At 43.0% G+C, this 20035-nt stretch overlaps 1 protein-coding gene across 5 annotated transcripts in view; it reads right to left on the reverse strand.

Annotated features, from left to right (window-relative positions):
* Positions 1 to 1950: 1950 nt before the first annotated feature.
* The window catches only part of LOC124043796 (signal transducer and activator of transcription 4-like), a 28552-nt gene continuing 10467 nt past the window's right edge, over positions 1951 to 20035 (reverse strand). For 2 of the 5 annotated variants that reach the window (XM_046362765.1, XM_046362766.1), the window contains exons 5-23: positions 19533 to 19704; positions 18990 to 19075; positions 18291 to 18442; positions 17787 to 17945; positions 17275 to 17367; positions 17097 to 17156; positions 16803 to 16823; positions 16359 to 16452; positions 16053 to 16097; positions 14833 to 14916; positions 8435 to 8533; positions 8027 to 8162; positions 7674 to 7726; positions 7436 to 7504; positions 7256 to 7350; positions 6083 to 6219; positions 5537 to 5728; positions 5226 to 5271; positions 1951 to 2804 (exon numbers count right to left, since the gene is read on the reverse strand). In XM_046362765.1, coding sequence (XP_046218721.1) covers positions 2801 to 2804; positions 5226 to 5271; positions 5537 to 5728; positions 6083 to 6219; positions 7256 to 7350; positions 7436 to 7504; positions 7674 to 7726; positions 8027 to 8162; positions 8435 to 8533; positions 14833 to 14916; positions 16053 to 16097; positions 16359 to 16452; positions 16803 to 16823; positions 17097 to 17156; positions 17275 to 17367; positions 17787 to 17945; positions 18291 to 18442; positions 18990 to 19075; positions 19533 to 19704 — 1797 coding nt within the window. In that variant the 3' untranslated portion in view covers positions 1951 to 2800. The remainder of the gene's footprint in view (positions 2805 to 5225; positions 5272 to 5536; positions 5729 to 6082; positions 6220 to 7255; positions 7351 to 7435; positions 7505 to 7673; positions 7727 to 8026; positions 8163 to 8434; positions 8534 to 14832; positions 14917 to 16052; positions 16098 to 16358; positions 16453 to 16802; positions 16824 to 17096; positions 17157 to 17274; positions 17368 to 17786; positions 17946 to 18290; positions 18443 to 18989; positions 19076 to 19532; positions 19705 to 20035) is intronic. The other 3 variants (XM_046362767.1, XM_046362770.1, XM_046362769.1) reach the window with 3 other exon arrangements.

Consider the following 20035-nt stretch of genomic DNA (forward strand, 5'->3'; position numbering starts at 1 on the left):
CATTTTTTGGTAACCTTCCCCAGATCTGTGCCTCGACACAATCCTGCCTCTGAGCTCTACAGACAATTCCTTTGACCTAATGGCTTGATTTATGCTCTATCATGCACTGTCAACTGTGGGACCTTATATAGACATGTCCAGTCAATTGGATTTCCCACATGTGAATTCCAATCAAGTTGTAGAAACATCTCAAGGATGATCAATAAAAACAGGATGCACTTGAGTTCAAGTTCAAGTCTCATAGCAAAGGGTCTGAATACTTATTTAAACAAGGTGTTTTTTTTAATACATTTCCAAAAATGTTTTAAAAAACTGTTTTCACATTGTCATTATGGGGTACTGTGTGTAGATTGATGAGGATTTTTAAAAATGTATTTAATACATTTTAGAATAAGACTAACATAAAAACTTGGAAAAAGTCAAGGGGTCTGAATACTTTTCGAATGCACTTTGTGCATGAATCATGATTTAGTCTGCCTATTTTTATATTGAGTTGTTTCTTATTTTGATCACTTTCTGAAATATATACAATAAAACTTTATCCCTCAAGTCAAGGGGAAAAAAGCTTGGCCCCTTGCCCCTGCACACATACACAGAAGCTTGATCACGTATGCAAAACCATCAAAATCAAGTCCAATTTTATTGGTCACATACCTATATTTAGCAGATGTTCCTGGGGTGTGGCAAAATGCTTGTGTTCCTAGCTCCAACAGTGCAGTAATATCAAACAATACACACAAATCGAAAAGTAAAAGAATGGAGTTAAGAAATATTTAAAATATTAGGATGAGGCCTACAAGATCAAACATAGGCCTACAATAGAGATAATGATTAAAAAACATTAATGCCAAGATTATGGTACAATGCAGACAGTCAACCAATTACAATATCAGAATGTCCTTTGACCCATTATAGGCTACAGTCATTATAAAACTGTACATTTGGATCTTGGATGCTGGTTGGTTGATAGCCGCGAGTTATTCACAATAACCATTTGAATGAACAATGTACTATGGCATCTGTGACAGCACGCACAGTGTCATTGAGGCCATCTCCATTTTGAAGTATTACATTTTCTTATTTTGTGTTTGGAAAAAAAAGCATACAGCTAATATTGGCGATTTAATGCCACTTGCATTGCTTGAGTCCTGAACCAAATTGTGTCATTGACTTGTGGCCACTAGAATGGTGATACAGTATTTTAAAGACATTTAAAAATCATAGTTAACCCAACTTGAAGACAATGCTCTGATCATTGGCTGATAGCTCCCAACCCATAAGAAACTCAGTTGACTACTTTAATATGGTGGAAGCCCTCAATGGCAATGTCCATGCTAAATTGGGTCATATCCACAATGAGTCCAACTCTGAACCTTGCAAGCCTGCCTCTCCGACCTATGCATTCATTAGTTATGTTATTTCACAACAGTAGTGAGTTGTGAAATAGATACATTGTTGGAATGTGGTTTTAACCTAATAGCATCCAAGAATAGACTCACCAGTTGTATTAATGTGTCCAGACAAGACTGACAGCTTCTCTGAGCCAGGCGAAATCATCATTATTATGGAGATAAATCCAAAGAAATGGAAATAGAAAAGGGTAAAACAAATTAAAATGGACAGCTGCTTGATGTGATTGTGTGTTAGCTTTAGTTGCCCAGCCTGCATATCAACCTTTTTTTGTTGTTGCTTAAAATGGACCACCAGTCCGCTTGGCTAGCAACTTCAGAATCTCTGAACTACTTGCTTTTGCCCAAACTATTCACTCTAGCACGCTAGCTGCTTCTGTAGACTTTCAATCATTGGGCGTTAGCTAGTTAGCATTGGCTTGATAAACGACCTTCAGCATTGCACGCAGACATACAAAAAGGTACCCATGAATTAATCTGACTCTGGCTAAATAGAAGGAAAAAAAGGGTTTGATTGTTAAGGTAAAAGAAATGCATGTACTGTATGTTGGCAACCGTTTAATCCAGGCGTTTGAAAACAGCCTTCGTCGTGTGTAATTCATGATAATCCCCCGGGTTCTCATACTTTACTGTTTAAATGACAGATGAAGGGTACATCTGCATTTGAATCATTCACGAAATATTTCAACATATGAGGAAACGGTGCACTTCTGAAGAGCATGACAAAAAACAAAAATCTTACTTGGGAATTTGTTTACGTGTTAAATTTTAGACAGCAAAAGCATTCCACATATTCAAGGAGAGAAAAGCTGATGAAAAAAAATATTGCTTTGTCCAGTACAATATTTTATCCATCCTCTGGCTGTTGATCATGGCTATCTATAGGTATATTCTACTCAGTAGTAAAGACAATAGGGGAAATCATATGTAGTTAAACCCTTTTTCTACTCGAGAGGCCTTGGGCTCTTAGTGCAAAAATATCAAATTGGTAGCTAAACTAATGAAAAAGAATGGGATAATAAACATTTATTCGTTGTCCAAACCTTAGTTTGTGATAAACTTCTCTAAGACATATAGTCCTACAATAGGCTAACATTAGTGCCACATAATACAAGACATTTCAGAATACACATAATTAAATAAATCTATTTTATGAGAAGTGATCTACCACTGCATGTAATATCTACTTTACACTTACAACATTATACGTTTGTATTCATGACAATGGGCTCAAAGACAATACTAGCAGTTGGATAGAAGAGCAATATATTGTGATCAGATGTAAGAGAAAATGCCACATCCAGTGACCCTCAGTGGAACACAAGTCGTAGAGGCGTGAGTTACTTGGCATACTCTGCAGGTCATCTTGTGTTACTCGGAGTACGGAGAACTCATCTGTATAATAGGGAAGTAAAAGTCAGACAAATGCTTAACTGAGGACAATGCAAATAAAAGATAAGATTATCGAATTTCAGCAGGTTCAGTCCATTGTTATTTGGAGACTGGCTTAGAGAGGCACAACTGCATCTCTGCAATGATGGATGAGTTGGCTACAGTAGATAGGTCTACAGTATGGGGCTAGGCTAGCTAGCTGCAGTGTGTCTTTAGGTAGGGGGGTTACTGTACTCACGACAGTCTCAATCTCCAAGGGGCTTAGGTGCTGTGAGTACGTCAAACATCCCAGGGGACGTGGGGGGGGGGGGGGTTCTGGGGAGGGAGTTTAGGCACTGGGGGCGGCAGCAGTGGAGAAGAGCTTCAGTGTTGGATAGCCATAGCTAGCTAACATAGCATCCCTCCGTTTCAACCGGGTGTTTCAGTAGGCTAAACTAGCTAGCTGCATCCACTAGTTAACTGAAAAAAATAGTAAAGAAATCAAAGCTAGCTCTCTAGAGCCCTCACTTTATTTAAGACATGGATTTCAAAACTGTTCAACTATAGTCTTTGGAGTCAACTACTCACCACATGTTAGGCACTGTAGTGCTAACTAGCTGTAGCTTATGCTTTTAGTACTAGATTTATTCGCTGATCCTTTGATTGGGTGGACAACATGTCAGTTCATGCTACAAGAGCTCTGATAGGTTGGAGGACATCCTCCAGAAGTTGACAATTACTGTGTAAGTCTATGGAAGCGGATGAGAAACATGAGCCTCCTAGGTTTTGTATTCAAGTCAATGTGCCTAGAGAAGGACGGAAACTAGCTGTCCTCTGGCTACACCATGGTGCTACCCTGGTGCTACCCTACAGTGTGCTGTTGAGGATACTGTAGATCTTTATTGCAAAACGTTGTTTCAATAAATTATTTGGTGACGTGAATATATTTAGTATAGTTTTATCTAAAAAGATAGCTAATGTTTCACTATTCACATTTTTCAGAAGTTCAGAGGATGGTCCTCCCCTGACTAACATACACTACCAAAAGTATGTATACACCTGCTCGTCAAACATTTAATTCCAAAATAATGGGCATTAATATGGAGTTGGTCCCGCCTTTGCTGCTATAACAGCATCAACTCTTCTGGCAAGGCTTCATACTAGATGTTGGAACATTGCTGCTTCCATTTAGCCACAAGAGCATTGGTGAAGTAGGACAATTAGGCCTGGCTCTCAGTCGGCATTCCAATTCATCCCAAAGGTGTTCGAGGTGGTTGAGGTTAGGGCTCTGTGCAGGCCAGTCAAGTTCTTCCACAACGATCTCGACAAACCATTTCTGTATGGACCTCGCTTTGTCATACTGAAATAGGAAAGGGCCTTCCCCAAATTGTTGCAACAAAGGTGAAACACAGAATCATCTACATTTACATTACATTTAAGTCATTTAGCAGATTTCCCCTTCACTGTGCAACTATGACATCCAGTGGGACAGTCACTTAACAATAGTGCATCTAAAACCAGGGGGTGGGGTGAGAGGGAACTTAACCTATCCTAGGTATTCCATTAGGTGGGGTTTCCTCCGGAAGGTGGTGATTGACTTGATTGATCTAGAATGTCATTGTAGTGTTAAGATTTCCCTTCACTGGAACTAAGAAGGCTAGCCCGAACCATGAAACAGCCCCGGACCATTATTCCTCCACAACACTTTAGTTTGCAAGATGCATTGGGGCAGGTAGCATTCTACTGGCATCCACCAAACTCAGATTCATCCGTCGGACTGCCAGCTGGTGAAGCGTAATTCATCACTCCAGAGAACGCATTTCCACTGCGCCAGAGTCCAATGGCGGCAAGCTTTACACCACTCCAGCCGACGATTGGCATTGTGCATGGTGATCTTAGGCTTGTGTGCAGCTGCTCGGCCATGGAAACCCATTTCATGAACAGTACCTGTGCTGACGTTGCTTCCAGAGGAATGTTGCAACAGAGTCAGTCGATTATTACACTCTATGCGTTTCAGCACTCGGCGGTCCCGTTCTGTCAGCTTGTGTGTCATACCACTTTGCGGTTGTTGCTCCTAGACGTTTCCACTTCACAATAACAGCATTTACAGTGGCAGCTCTAGCAAGGCAGAAATTTGACGAACTGATTTGGTGGAAAAGCGGCATCCTATGACGGTGCCACGTTGAAAGTCACTGAGCTCTTTGGTAAGGCCAATCTACTGCCAATGTTTGTTTATGGAGATTGCATGGCTGTGAGCTCAATTTGAAACACCTGTCAGCAACGGGTGTGGCTAAAATAGCCAAATCCACTCATTTGAAGGGGTGTTCCACACACTATATATACACAAAAGTATCATATATATATATATATATCTTTGGTGCAGGTCTGCATGCATTGTCTGGTCTGCTCAAATTAGAAGATAATAACAAACTGTTGTGTACGCACTGCAAAGTGGAGATGGGGATCCATGTAGCTGATATATATGGAAAGACTGCAAGAAGATAAAAAGAGAATATAGGCATTTTAGTAAACAGCCAATGATAATTGCATGTTGTGTACCAACCAGCCCCCTGACCCCTCCCCAGTAACTAGGTACCACATGTAAACATCCCCACAAAACAATTAGAAAATGTTTCACTCTCCATAACATACTTTCATTCACAGAGAAGTTGCTGGAACCTAGGTGGTCACAATTCCTATATCTAAAGTACAAGTCAAACCCCTCTATCATAAACGTGTCTTGGTAACCATCTTGCCTTTGCTCTGCGGACTGTTGTAATGTCGTCTGAAGGACTCGTCTTTGGGGATGCCAGGGTAGAGGAACTTGAGCGGGTTCTCAGGGACCTCTCCGTCTGTGATGACCTTGTAGTCCCGGATGATGTTGGCGAACGGGAGAGCGCTGAGGCGTGATTTGGTGTACGGCTCCACCGAGATTAATTTCGCCTCTCCTGTTGACACAGACACAACCAAAGAGCCAATCAGAGTTGGATGATTACAGAATACATTTTAAGACACTGAAAGTTTAGGTGCTAATTGTTTCAAATTTTGGGATTTCAATGTTGACCGCATGGTTCAGATAAGATAAATGGATTCATATTTTATGAAACCACACAAATAATTTGTTTTAGGAAATGGTGTGGGGAAGTGACCCTTTATGTCTAATGATGTCCTTTCTGGACAATATTTATCTCCATGAAAGGGGACCCCTTTTTGGCTCAAGAGCAGATGCAAAAGTTCCATATAGCCTTTTCAAGGTCAATTTCTCACGTCGCCACAGTAATTGACAACCGAGCGGGCCTCACCACTGTCGGACTGCTTCACCCAGGTGAAAGTGATCCCACCCAGGTGGCTCTCACTGAAGCGCAGCAGGAATGTCCCAGGCTCCTTGTCCTTCAAACAGGCCCTCTCTGTCTCCTTACTGACAAAGCCCATGATGCAGCTGAAAGAAGCACAAGCAACACCACACCATCAGTTACATTATGCAGAAACACCCACTAACGTAATGAAGTACACTGTTCTAAAGCCCTCTGAGTAAATAGATTAAATGAATGGAACTGAACCTAAATGATTCATTTCCCGATTCCCGCAAAACTAGAAGTGTAGGCCTACATTGTCGGCCCGCTATACAGTTCTATGACGACTACCGTTTGTAAAACAGGTAGTTGCATTGGCTTGATTGATTCCTGACAAAAGGTTAAAACTAGGCTATAATCATTTTGACTATTTAAGATCTGAATATCAGCTACCCAAGTTACATCAGGAGTTATCTGGAGTCAATTTGCAATGATAATTGATGTATTTACACACTGGGAAATGCAGTATTCGCTATGAATCAGCTCAGCAAAAAAAAAAAAAAAAAAGACTTAATACCAATGTGAAATCATTGATTATCATGACAATTTAGCAGTCGTGAGTAGTCTAGTTTAATATTGTCCATTTTATTTGGACCGGTTTTTAGGATATGGTGTTTGTTAAAATGTTAAGTCATATATATATATATTTTTTCAATAATGATATGGGGTGCCATTTATGCTATTTAATGATGTAAAAAGTGTCTGTCACATGACATGAATTTGTTCTCCAGTCTAGGCTACAGAAAAACCACAAAAGCTACTACAGAGCGTTCGTTGGTGGAGCGCCAAAGTGCTGCATCTCTCCAACAGCGCCCTGGTTAGGCGAGCTGGGCATTGGCAAGCTACATATTTTTGAGTCCCTGCCTTTGGCAAAGTAAGCGCTGCTTATCATTGGGTGGAAATAGCCCATATGACAATGGGTGAGAAAAGTGAATTGTTTTGGGGCAGAATTATGTGAGGTGTTATGCGTTGTTGGAAGTGCGTCTTCTTGGCGAGTTTAGCTAGCAAAATGCCACCCTCGTCAATCTGCAGCCCTAGGCGGCCACCTAATCTTTCTTAATGGGCACGCCAGCCCTGGCCTAAGGGGATAAGGGTTGTTTCTGGACAGGCCACAAGTCTCACTTGTCGTTCCAGATGGGAAGCAGGTGCTTCTTGATTAGCTCCAGGATGAAATCCAGCCACATCCAAAAACTGAAAGGCTTTCCAGGAATATTCTCCTGGAAAAAGCAGACAGAATGGGAAAGAGATGAGAATTACCCTTAACTTTATACTGAAAAATGCCATAAATATTTATCAATTTACTTTGACCACTGGAAGTAGGTTAAGGGGAAGTGAGGTGATTTTTTTGTTGGAGAAGGACTCCACTAGGAGCTGAAATGAAAAAGTCAAGCCCGTCAAGATGGAGAATGACAGTACAGCATGTATATGAAAGCTTCTACATAAAGGGAGCATTTGTTACTAAGACATGACATCATCTACCTTGTGTGTTTAAGACTTGCAGTAGTAGGACTATAGGAATTGGCAGGACTGCTTGACCTACCTTGCAGAATTTGGACCAGGATACCTGACATTCATTGTGAGAGGCTTGCTGACCTACAGTGAAGATTAGTAATATAATTCTGAATATCAACTAACCAGTACACATTTCATACACTATGAATATTCAGCTATTATTGTACAAAAATAACAATCCTTAGATAATATAGAACGATTTCATACTTGGAAGTCAGAGATTCTAAACAAATATCTGATCATTCATATTGCTATTCTGTCAAACTTGAAAACACTTGCGACTGTTCGCCGTTCCTCATGAACTGGGCAAATCAATGGTGTATGTATGCCAAGAGTTTTATGCTCTAATGAAATGTAATGTGTACAACTAGGCTGCTGTACCCATGAGTTTCTCTCCCAGCATGCACAGCTGCTCCCTGTTGAGGCCCTGCCCAGTGAAAGTCGAGAACTGCCAACTCAGCACTTCAGAGAGCTGGCCCCAACTGGCCCGCGGAGGACTGGCAAAGAAGTCCGGGTTCTAGAGAGAGAGAATGTATACACACACCACATTTGAAATGTCTTTATTTTTTTGGAACTTAAAGTGCAATGTTTACTTTTAATCTATTGTTTATTTCACTTTTGTATATGATCTATTCACTTGCTTTGGCAATGTTAACATATGTTTCCCATTCCAACAAAGCCCCTTGAATTGAATTTTGAGAGAGAGAGCGAGAAAGGCAGAGGGGGAGGGTTAGAGAGCATAATAAAAGATAACACCTAAAACAATGGTAGTGTGTGTCGTCAGCTCACCCTGGGTTCGTCAGTCAGCATGTTGTACCACATGATGGAGGCCCAGCCTCCAGTCAGCTGGCTAACATTGGAGATGACCACCAGAGGAAAAGAGCAGGTCTGCAGAGAGAGAGACACACACGATCCCTCCCAATGTGTTCTCCAATCTCATAAAACCGTTTTTAAAATGCTGCGTTATCCTTGCAAGGGTAAAGTGCTAGAGTACTGAAAACAGGGGTGCCAATAATTAGTTAACTCAGCAAAAAAAGAAACGTCCATTTTTCAGGAACCTCTTTCAAAGATAATTCGTAAAAATCCAAATAGATCCACAGATCTTCATTGTAAAGGGTTTAAACACTTTCCCATGCATGTTCAATGAACCATTAACAATTAATGAACATGCATGGATGTCATAAGGTGAATGCACCAATTTGTAAGTCGCTCTGGATAAGAGCGTCTGCTAAATGACTTAAATGTAAATGCACCTGTGGAACGGTCGTTAAGACTAACAGCTTACAGGCGGTAGGCAATTAAGATCACAGTCTGTGTGAACGTGCTTAGGCATGCTGCAAGGAGGCATGAGGACTGCAGATGTGGCCAGGGCAATAAATTGCAATGTCTGTACTGTGAGACGCCTAAGACAGCGCTACATGGAGACAGGACAGACAGCTGATCGCCCTCACAGTGGCAGACCATGTGTAAAAACATTTGCACAGGATCGGTACATCCTAACATCACACCTGTGGGACAGGTACAGGATGGCAACAACAACTGCCCGAGTTACATCAGGAAGGCACAATCCCTCCATCAGTGCTCAGACTGTCCGCAATAAGCTGAGGCTAGACTGAGAACTTGTAGGCCAGTTGTAAAGCAGGTCCTTACCAGACATCACCAGCAACAATGGGCACAAACCCACCGTCGCTGGACCAGACAGGACTGGCAAAAAGTGCTCTTCAGTGACGAGTTGCGTTTTTGTCTAACCAGGGTTGATGGTTGGATTCGCGTTTATCGTCGAAGGAATGAGCGTTACACCAAGGCGTGTACTCTGGAGCGGGATCGATTTGGAGATGGAGGGTCCGTCATGGTCTGGGGCAGTGTGTCACAGCATCATCGGACTGAGCTTGTTGTCATTGCAGGCAATCTCAACGCTGTGCATTACAGGGAAGACGTCCTCCTCCCTCATGTGGTACCCTTCCTGCAGGCTCACCCTGACATGACCCTCCAGCATGACAATGGCACCAGCCATACTGCTCGTTCTGTGCGCGATTTCCTGCAAGACAGGAATGTCAGTGTTCTGCCATGGCCAGCAAAGAGCCCGAATCTCAATCCCATTGAGCAAGTCTGGGACCTGTTGGATGAGAGGGTGAGGGCTAGGGCCATTCCCCCCCAGAAATGTCCGGGAACTTGCAGGTGCCTCGGTAGAAGATTGGGGGAACATCTCACAGCAAGAACTGTCAAATCTGGTGCAGTCTATGAGGAGGAGATGCACTGCAACACTTAATGCAGCTGCTGGCTACACCAGATACTGACTGTTACTTTTGACCCCCCCCGCCTTTGTTAAGGGACACATTATTCCATTTCTGTTAGTCACATGTCTGTGGAACTTGTTCAGATTGTCTCAGTTGTTGAATCTTATGTTCATACAAATATTTACACGTTAAGTTTGCTAAAAATGAACATAGTTGACATTGAGAGGACGTTTCTTTTTTCGCAGAGTTTATTACTTGTTAAACAATTGCATTGAGCAATTTTATTAGTATAAAATATAAATGTGTCCATTTTCTTGAGCCTGCAAGGAGGCCAATAATTATGGACCTGACTGCACACAGAAAATATATGCTTGCCTTTACAGAACTGAATAGACATCCTACCGTTACTTGCTGGGTTTATAGGCCCTAGGCTTAACTAATTGTTCTGTAACCTGACTGTGTGACTTAATATGAGAAGTAAGCATATGCGACTAGGTATTGAATGCATGTACCCAGGAGACAGCAAAAGTACAGAGTTCAGGGCCAGCTCCGTCTTGACTTCTTGGTCAGCCAGGCCAAGCAGATTATCATTTGTTCAGATGGTGACGAAAATAAACATACAAAAGGGAAAACTAGAGACAGGCATACCCAAACAGACTCTAAACCAAACGAAAGGCCTCATGTCCACCAAAGAACCAAGCAGCCTCACGGCTCTGACTGACAAACACCTTGATTGCCTGCACTTGTGGGCTTATAAAGGCTTGGCTCAGCATTTAGACCCGGTTGGTGCTGCCCCCCTGGGGATGGAGGGTTGAAGTATTGTCATGACTTTGGCCTCTTTGGGTATATATTTCAAGCTTAACATCCTTATCATTTATCGCCCTCCAGGTCCCCTCGGAGAGTTCATCAATGAGCTTGATGCCTTGATAAGCTCCTTTCCTGAGGACGGCTCACCTCTCACAGTTCTGGGCGACTTTAACCTCCCCACGTCTACCTTTGACTCATTCCTCTCTGCCTCCTTCTTTCCACTCCTCTCCTCTTTTGACCTCACCCTCTCACCTTCCCCCCCCCTACTCACAAGGCAGGCAATACGCTCGACCTCATCTTTACTAGATGCTGTTCTTCCACTAACCTCATTGCAACTCCCCTCCAAGTCTCCGACCACTACCTTGTATCCTTTTCCCTCTCGCTCTCATCCAACACTTCCCACACTGCCCCTACTCGGATGGTATCGCGCCGTCCCAACCTTCGCTCTCTCTCCCCCGCTACTCTCTCCTCTTCCATCCTATCATCTCTTCCCTCTGCTCAAACCTTCTTCAACCTATCTCCTGATTCTGCCTCCTCAACCCTCCTCTCCTCCCTTTCTGCATCCTTTGACTCTCTATGTCCCCTATCTTCCAGGCCGGCTCGGTCCTCCCCTCCCGCTCCGTGGCTTGACGACTCAATGCGAGCTCACAGAACAGGGCTCCGGAAGGCCGAGCGGAAATGGAGGAAAACTCGCCTCCCTGCGGACCTGGCATCCTTTCACTCCCTCCTCTCTACATTTTCCTCCTCTGTCTCTGCTGCTAAAGCCACTTTCTACCACTCTAAATTCCAAGCATCTGCCTCTAACCCTAGGAAGCTCTTTGCCACATTCTCCTCCCTCCTGAATCCTCCCCCCCCCCCCTCCTCCCTCTCTGCAGATGACTTCGTCAACCATTTTGAAAAGAAGATCGACGACATCCGATCCTCGTTTGCTAAGTCAAACAACACCGCTGGTTCTGCTCACACTGCCCTACCCTGTGCTCTGACCTCTTTCTCCCCTCTCTCTCCAGATGAAATCTCGCGTCTTGTGACGGCCGGCCGCCCAACAACCTGCCCGCTCGACCCTATCCCCTCCTCTCTTCTCCAGACCATTTCCGGAGACCTTCTCCCTTACCTCACCTCGCTCATCAACTTATCCCTGACCGCTGGCTACGTCCCTTCCGTCTTCAAGAGAGCGAGAGTTGCACCCCTTCTGAAAAAACCTACACTCGATCCCTCCGATGTCAACAACTACAGACCAGTATCCCTTCTTTCTTTTCTCTCCAAAACTCTTGAACGTGCCGTCCTTGGTCAGCTCTCCCGCTATCTCTCTCAGAATGACCTTCTTGATCCAAATCAGTCAGGTTTCAAGACTAGTCATTCAACTGAGACTGCTCTTCTCTGTATCACGGAGGCGCTCCGCACCGCTAAAGCTAACTCTCTCTCCTCTGCTCTCATCCTTCTAGACCTATCGGCTGCCTTCGATACTGTGAACCATCAGATCCTCCTCTCCACCCTCTCCGAGTTGGGCATCTCCGGCGCGGCCCACGCTTGGATTGCGTCCTACCTGACAGGTCGCTCCTACCAGGTGGCGTGGCGAGAATCTGTCTCCTCACCACGCGCTCTCACCACTGGTGTCCCCCAGGGCTCTGTTCTAGGCCCTCTCCTATTCTCGCTATACACCAAGTCACTTGGCTCTGTCATAACCTCACATGGTCTCTCCTATCATTGCTATGCAGACGACACACAATTAATCTTCTCCTTTCCCCCTTCTGATGACCAGGTGGCGAATCGCATCTCTGCATGTCTGGCAGACATATCAGTGTGGATGACGGATCACCACCTCAAGCTGAACTTCGGCAAGACGGAGCTGCTCTTCCTCCCGGGGAAGGACTGCCCGTTCCATGATCTCGCCATCACGGTTGACAACTCCATTGTGTCCTCCTCCCAGAGCGCTAAGAACCTTGGCGTGATCCTGGACAACAAACTGTCGTTCTCAACTAACATCAAGGCGGTGGCCCGTTCCTGTAGGTTCATGCTCTACAACATCCGCAGAGTACGACCCTGCCTCACACAGGAAGCGGCGCAGGTCCTAATCCAGGCACTTGTCATCTCCCGTCTGGATTACTGCAACTCGCTGTTGGCTGGGCTCCCTGCCTGTGCCATTAAACCCCTACAACTCATCCAGAACGCCGCAGCCCATCTAGTGTTCAACCTTCCCAAGTTCTCTCACGTCACCCCGCTCCTCCGCTCTCTCCACTGGCTTCCAGTTGAAGCTCGCATCCGCTACAAGACCATGGTGCTTGCCTACGGAGCTGTGAGGGAACGGCACCTCAGTACCTCCAGGCTCTGATCAGGCCCTACACCCAAATAAGGGCACTGCGTTCATCCACCTCTGGCCTGCTCGCCTCCCTACCACTGAGGAAGTACAGTTCCCGCTCAGCTCAGTCAAAACTGTTCGCTGCTCTGGCTCCCCAATGGTGGAACAAACTCCCTCACGACGCCAGGACAGCGGAGTCAATCACCACCTTCCGGAGACACCTGAAACCCCACCTCTTTAAGGAATACCTAGGATAGGATAAAGTAATCCTTCTCACCCCCCTTAAAATACTTAGATGCACTATTGTAAAGTGGTTGTTCCACTGGATGTCATAAGGTGAATGCACCAATTTGTAAGTCGCTCTGGATAAGAGCGTCTGCTAAATGACTTAAATGTAAATGTAAATGTATAGCAAGCCCATCCCCCGCTCCCTGCCTCCCCCTTGCCTCCTTCAACTAGGCTGCTGTGGTCAGAGGTCGTAAATTCCTGAGAAGACCTCATGGACAGTTATAGAGAGTCGTTTTTCATGGAGACAAAGGAAATCCTTCCGCCTCACAGAACTTGAGGTACGAACAAATTTCATGTTCCGGAGAAAGTGTAAAAGATCGGTGAAGAATCCAGCTACAAACTGGTCCGTTTGTCACAACTTGGGAAGCTCATGGGAGACGGTGTGGCCACATTACCATAACGCTGTTTATATAATAGCCCCAGATATAAGGTTTACATCCAATTGTTGTATAAGATGAATGAGTGTGTATGATACTGTTTACACAATTTTACAATGTGATTTGGGACTGTTTAATGAAGGAAAACTCAAAAAGGGAATTGGATTTGAACTAAATCAGAGGACCGCCCCTGAGCCCAGTTAGGGTCAGACATCCTGGGACAGCCCTTTTATGCCATTCCGAATAAAACCCAACTTTGAGAAATTATCACCAGACCGTGCTTACCTCAATTACGAGATGGCTAAAGGTTGCAGAATCTTTTAACCATACCACATGGTTAAACTCTTAAACTATCGATACTGACAGAATGAGAACATGTCTTTGATATTAATTACTAGTCTGTAGCTAGGAATTCGGTATCATTGAACGCGGAGAACGACAACCGCCAAAACATCCATTCTATAACGAATGTCACTTTGAACTATCCCCTCTAACCAAGACAGAGAGAGGGAGAGAGTGAGAGAGACTGACAATTCTACAAAAGAAAGACTTTTCACCAACGATCAAGACGACACACTTCTCCTTTGTCTAACAAGCCGACATGCCGGTTTAGCCCACTAGGTCACATCCTCCTATCATTACATTTACCTTTGTTTATGCATTTCTGTGAATTACTTAGTAATAAATCAATTATTTAAGACAATTGATGTAAGGATGACTCATAGTGAAGACTGGGTTCATGCAGATAACCAACAACTTACGACATTTGGAATGAGACTAATGTAAGGTAAAGTAAATAATTCATTAATTCGAAGACTAATTGATCAGATATCATTTCCTAAAATAACTTCAGATATTGTAACTTTGTAATCTGAATATTTTTCCTTGGTGCCCCGACTTCCTAGTTAATTAGTTACATGATTAATCAGTTGATCACATAGTTTTTTATCAAAGATTCTCTGTAATTAGTTACTATCAGTCTTCAGTTAATGATAGTAAAGACACGACAGTATCTAGTCATGCTCCTAAGACCTAAACTACATAACATATTTTTAACAAGGACTAATAATAACTGACAATTTATGCTATGTGGGGGTTCTAAGGCATGTATGAGGGACTATATGTGGAGTATTGTAAGAATGTGTGTGGGAGTGTGTGTGTAGAGTGTGTAGACTGACTGACCTCCAGGTCGATGTTAATGCCCTGTATGTTGAACTGGGCCTCGAAGCTGAGGGAGTGGAGCTCCTCCGTCACAGAGAGAGGACCCTGGAACCAGCAGAATACACACACACACACTTTACTAAACCCTTTCCTCAGAACACAATAAATACAATAGCCAAGGGCTACAAAACCATTTTTGTTCAGTGAGTGACCCACTAAAAAGTGTCATACATTTCAATGACAAACTATCAACAAGGATAAGGAATTTGTCCTATTTAACAAATAACAGCATTCCATAACAAGGCTGGGAAAACCATCTCCTATGAAGTAATAATATTTTCTCTTCAGTTTGAGTGGCATTCATTAAGTAAATTTCTGGATGAAATAAGAATCCTGTATCCTAAGAGCATCTGAGGGAAGGCTTGACCTGAGTTTTGTTGAGTCATGTGAATAAAAAAAAAGGTCAAATAAAAATATTTATCTATGATTATTTTTTAACTCAGAACGAGTTAACAAGTTTTTTTCATCTGCGGTAAAATGATTGTGCCACCTCGAAACGTATACAAACAAACACACTATTGTCCTGAAAAGGAGTAAAAACATTTTTTTTTAAGGGGAAAACTTTTAAAACCATGGTAATGTTGCCCTCTACCGTTTTAAGAAAGCAACTACTTTTTCTTAATGGAAGTGTTTAAGTTGTGTTTTTTAAACGATATCACCCCAGGCAAAGTAATTGACCTCTAAATAAATCGGAATTATTAAACTCTTAATTCACCTCAGTGTCCAATAACTTGAATTAAATGACCTCTGGTTGACCAGAATTTATATTTTTTGTAGTTGTCATTTAAAGACTTAGTTTCTCCCCAAAGCATTTCTAAAAAAGGCTAACATGGAAAACAAAAAGGTTTGCACTAGTAACCACAGTCAAAAAGGTCTAATTTGGCTAAATCGCAAAAATTCATAAAACAAATATTTGCTTAATTTAAGGCATAAGGTTAGCAGTGTGGTTACTGTTAGGTTTCAAATCAGATTTTAAGAAGGAATAGGCAGCGTTTTTGAGTTTGTGGCTGTGGAAACTAGTGTCAACCGCAAACAAATCTGAAGGTCAAGTTTCAAAGGTCACGCTTTCCTAAAGTTCACTGTGCTAGAGTGTAACCTATTGATAGGCTTGAGTCACTGACCCTTAACCATCATTTAGGGAGAAACAAAAATTACTGTTCAACTGTCATATTTCCCCTCACCTCGTTCACCTTTGTACCGTTAACATATTTCTTCTCTTTCAGCTGCTGAAGATAAATATACAGAAATTAATAATAAAATGAACTATTCATACAATTTAATATACAGCTAGGCCAGACCGATCATAATAAATCATTTTTGCAATATAACAGGGTCACTGCAAACAGTTGCATACGTCCAGTATGGCTGCTGCAGCCAGCCCCACTGGACCAACTCAGTTTTGAGTTTCACTAAACCTGTGGATTAACAGATTTGAGTTTGAAATTATTATGAATATGTTAGTGGCGACAGTGAAGGTGAGAGATTACCAAGTGTCTGAACTCTACAGATAGACAGCCATTAGATGATTCCTCCACGTCCATTACTTTGGTGGTGGAAGTCAGGATGAAGAACTGACGATGTCTGAAGGGAGAGGGATGCGGTAAAGCCACAGTTAAGTCTGAACTAAACACACACACACACACACACACACACACACACACACACACACACACACAATGAGCTAAGATACATGGCAAACGCATGCAGAGGTAAAAACAACTCAATTTCAAGGTGAATTCCAGGCAACTGATCATTCCGATCCTTTAAACCGGGTCATCTGATTTGTAATCAAAAATGGCTTCTCGTATCGCTCTTTTTGGTCACTGTTCTACCTCATCCCTACACACACACACACACACACGTTACTTGATATTGGCCTAAATAACAGTAGAAGGAAATTCCCACTGAACAGCCCACACAAGTATACTCACACTCTGCCAGGGGGGAGGTACCTACACACAGGGGTAAATAATATAGAAAAAAGCTAAATTACTCTGTATTGTAGTGCCAGCTTGCTAATGGATGTCTATGAAACATTGTTTATAGAACACAGTATATCCGTGACATGTTCACACACAGTATGTGTAACAGAGCTTGCAAAGAGCAACCACTGGTTCGCTCACCCTTCAAAGTGAATGTGCCACAATATTTATGTGTTACATTGTCACCAGTGTACAAACATTGGCTAAAAGATGGAGATTAAAATGCTTTTGCGGATGTCTTACTTGTCAAATATCGTCTTCACTTTCAGTTGATAATCCACCTCTGGGAGTTTGACCAACAATCTGGATATACAACGTGATCAAAACAGAAATACTGACTAAAAACACATTTAATATGCACCCACACAACAAATTGATAATCACAATTGAGTTGTGTTGCATCTTGATACACATACTGTACCTGACTTTGGTGGTGAACTGCACCCCGGTCTTGATGATGAGAGGTTTCTGGGGGTGGGTTGGCATCCATGGCTGCTTCTCCACCACAAATGAGCTGTGGACATTGCACAAAGGATGACACAAAGATGGCACACAAGAGAACGACAATAGCACGAGAGCAGTTGTGTACACCACCTAGATTTGGGTGGAGGCAATATAAGTCCATTTCCCTGTCAACAAGACCATTAATGCGTCCCTATGTGTCCAGTGTTTTTGGGATAATTATTTTGTGATGGATATTTTATAAAATTATTTGTATTTACAAGTGTGGTTGCATCCTAATGTTTGCAGTCCTTCCATTTACGTTCAGCCTTTCTAAATTCACAAGCGTGGTCATTTAACCAAAGGGAGGCTGGCAGACAGTTTATGCTTTGTTTAAACTGGTGCGCCGCCGACTCTAAAGTAGAGTCTGACATGCATTTAGTTAAGGGTAGGTATCTGACCAGAGGTGTGTGGTTTTGTTGAGGTTAGTACCTTTTGATGAGGTGGTCGATGAGGTATTTGACCTGCTCCTCCAGCTGCGGTCTCTGCAAGGAGATGGGGTCGCTCGCATAGGTCACCTTCAGGATAAGTTCTCCCAGTTTGTCCAGCTGACGTTTCATCTGGAACAGACTCTGGGCCGTCAGAGTAAACCTGAGAGAGAGAGAGAGAGAGGGCGGTCCCAAGTTACTGTGTTTTAGGATTGAGTTATGAGTTAAGAACAGTGTCTCGGGGCCTGATTGGCATCCCACTTTTTCTCCATCCCTAGCAAACACAGCTGATTAATCAAAATTGCATTCTAAACTGGAGATCATGATTAGGTGATTATTGGAGTCAGGTGTGTTAGTTGGGTCTGGGGAAAAACTGACACCAATCAGGCCCTCGAGGACTGGAATTGCCCACCCCTTAAGTGATAGCAAAGCTGATCTGAAAATGACTGATACTGTGTGTGTACGGTATATGTACGTGTGCATGCATTCCTGCACATGTGCGTTTTACCAGTTCTGGAGCTGGTCCAGTCCAGTGAGCAGTGGGCCACCTATACAGTTGATCTGCTGCCTGCGTTTCCACTCCATCAGCTCTGGGTTCAGCTGGGAGGCTATCAGAGTGTCAATCTCTTTTATCACATCACTCATTTTAGACAGGATCTCCTATGGTGGAACAATAAAATCTCAATGCTGGTCCGGACTGCTGTGTGGCTCAGTTGGCAAGCGCATGGGACGTGCAACGCCAGGGTTGTGGGTTCGATTCCCACTGGGGCCAATCCATATGATTATGTATGCACTAATTGATGGAAGTAGTATAAGCACCAAAGCAAATTCAATTAACATTCTTTGATATCGTAACTCACTGAACTGTTTTGCAGTGTTAAATCAAACTTGCAGTATTGTGCTTGATGCCTCGGTGCGCTCCACATGTCGCAGGCCCCAAAAAAGGAAAATCTTTAACAATCGTATCTATACACTGTAGATAAATATTCATAGAGTTGTATAGACTTAAACTGCATCAGACAGCAATTGCATAAGTAACTAACACAGTTATAAATGGCAAATGGTGGCACCAATTCAAATAAATGCATATTCACTCCCAGATAAGGGCTTTGACTGTTTACAGCCATAGAGAGTAAAAAGGTGCAGCTGACAAACATAGCTGATTGCTGGTTTATCTAAATGTATGCATGTTACAGTGTCCCCACACCTTCCTCCTAAAGTCCAGGTTGTTGAGAATCTCCTGCAGACGGGCCACTTCCGGTTCCATCCGCTCTGTGTTCCTGTCCGCCTGATCTGAGGGACACAAGCACATCTAATATGACAGCGGGGGGAATAACAACTTTGGTAACACTTTAAAGGGGCAATCTGGGATTTGTATGTACATTTTTAGACTTTCAAATTAATGCAGTATAGCCATTGATTATTGAAGAATATAACAAAAAGGTGGTGATCGCTATGTTGTTTTTCAAATCCCAAATTGCCCATTTTAAGCCTATATGCTTACGATAAGTCTTACAGTGCATTATAACCGCATCACAATGCATTACACCTGCAGGGCTTAAGTAAAGTCTTACCCTTAGTTATTCAATCATTCCACCACATCAGGCCACCAGAGGGTAAGACACAGCTATTGCCATATTACTTACAGCTATCCGATATTATATGAGAGCTATCAAATCATCTCAGATCTTTGGGGATTCCATAGGGGATAGGAGCTGGAAGTTGATTTCAGATTGGCCAGATAGCTGACCTCGAGACTGGATAGTTTTGAAGCGTAAGTCAAAGTCATCTTGCATGTCCTCTAGACATTTCACTGCCGGGTCCAGCATCTGCACACTACTCCTGATCACGACCACCCTGTTGTCCATGTTCTTCTGTCTCTCGAAGGCCACGGAATTCTGTACAGACTTCTCCAACGGGCCCTGTCAAGAAGATAGAGGTTAACCACACACACACACACGTAGGATCTTAAAATTTGAGCCAGTTTCCTACAGCAGGAAAATAATCCTGCAGCAACAGGATGCAAATTATTATGTGGATTATAATTAAATGGGGTCGATACATTTTTTGAAAAGGATCATGACAAACTTTTGAAGCCTTTTTAAACCTCAAATACACTACAAGTTTAACATTTCCTGCATTGTGAGAATGTTCTCCAGCAACAGGGTGATCAAATTAAGATGCTACATCTGTATGCACACACACAGGCCTTTCGGTTGCACTTTAGTCTAAACTCTTCCTCCCTCTGTTTTC

The sequence above is a fragment of the Oncorhynchus gorbuscha genome, linkage group LG09 (assembly GCF_021184085.1).
Source record: "Oncorhynchus gorbuscha isolate QuinsamMale2020 ecotype Even-year linkage group LG09, OgorEven_v1.0, whole genome shotgun sequence".
Lineage (NCBI taxonomy): Eukaryota > Metazoa > Chordata > Actinopteri > Salmoniformes > Salmonidae > Oncorhynchus > Oncorhynchus gorbuscha.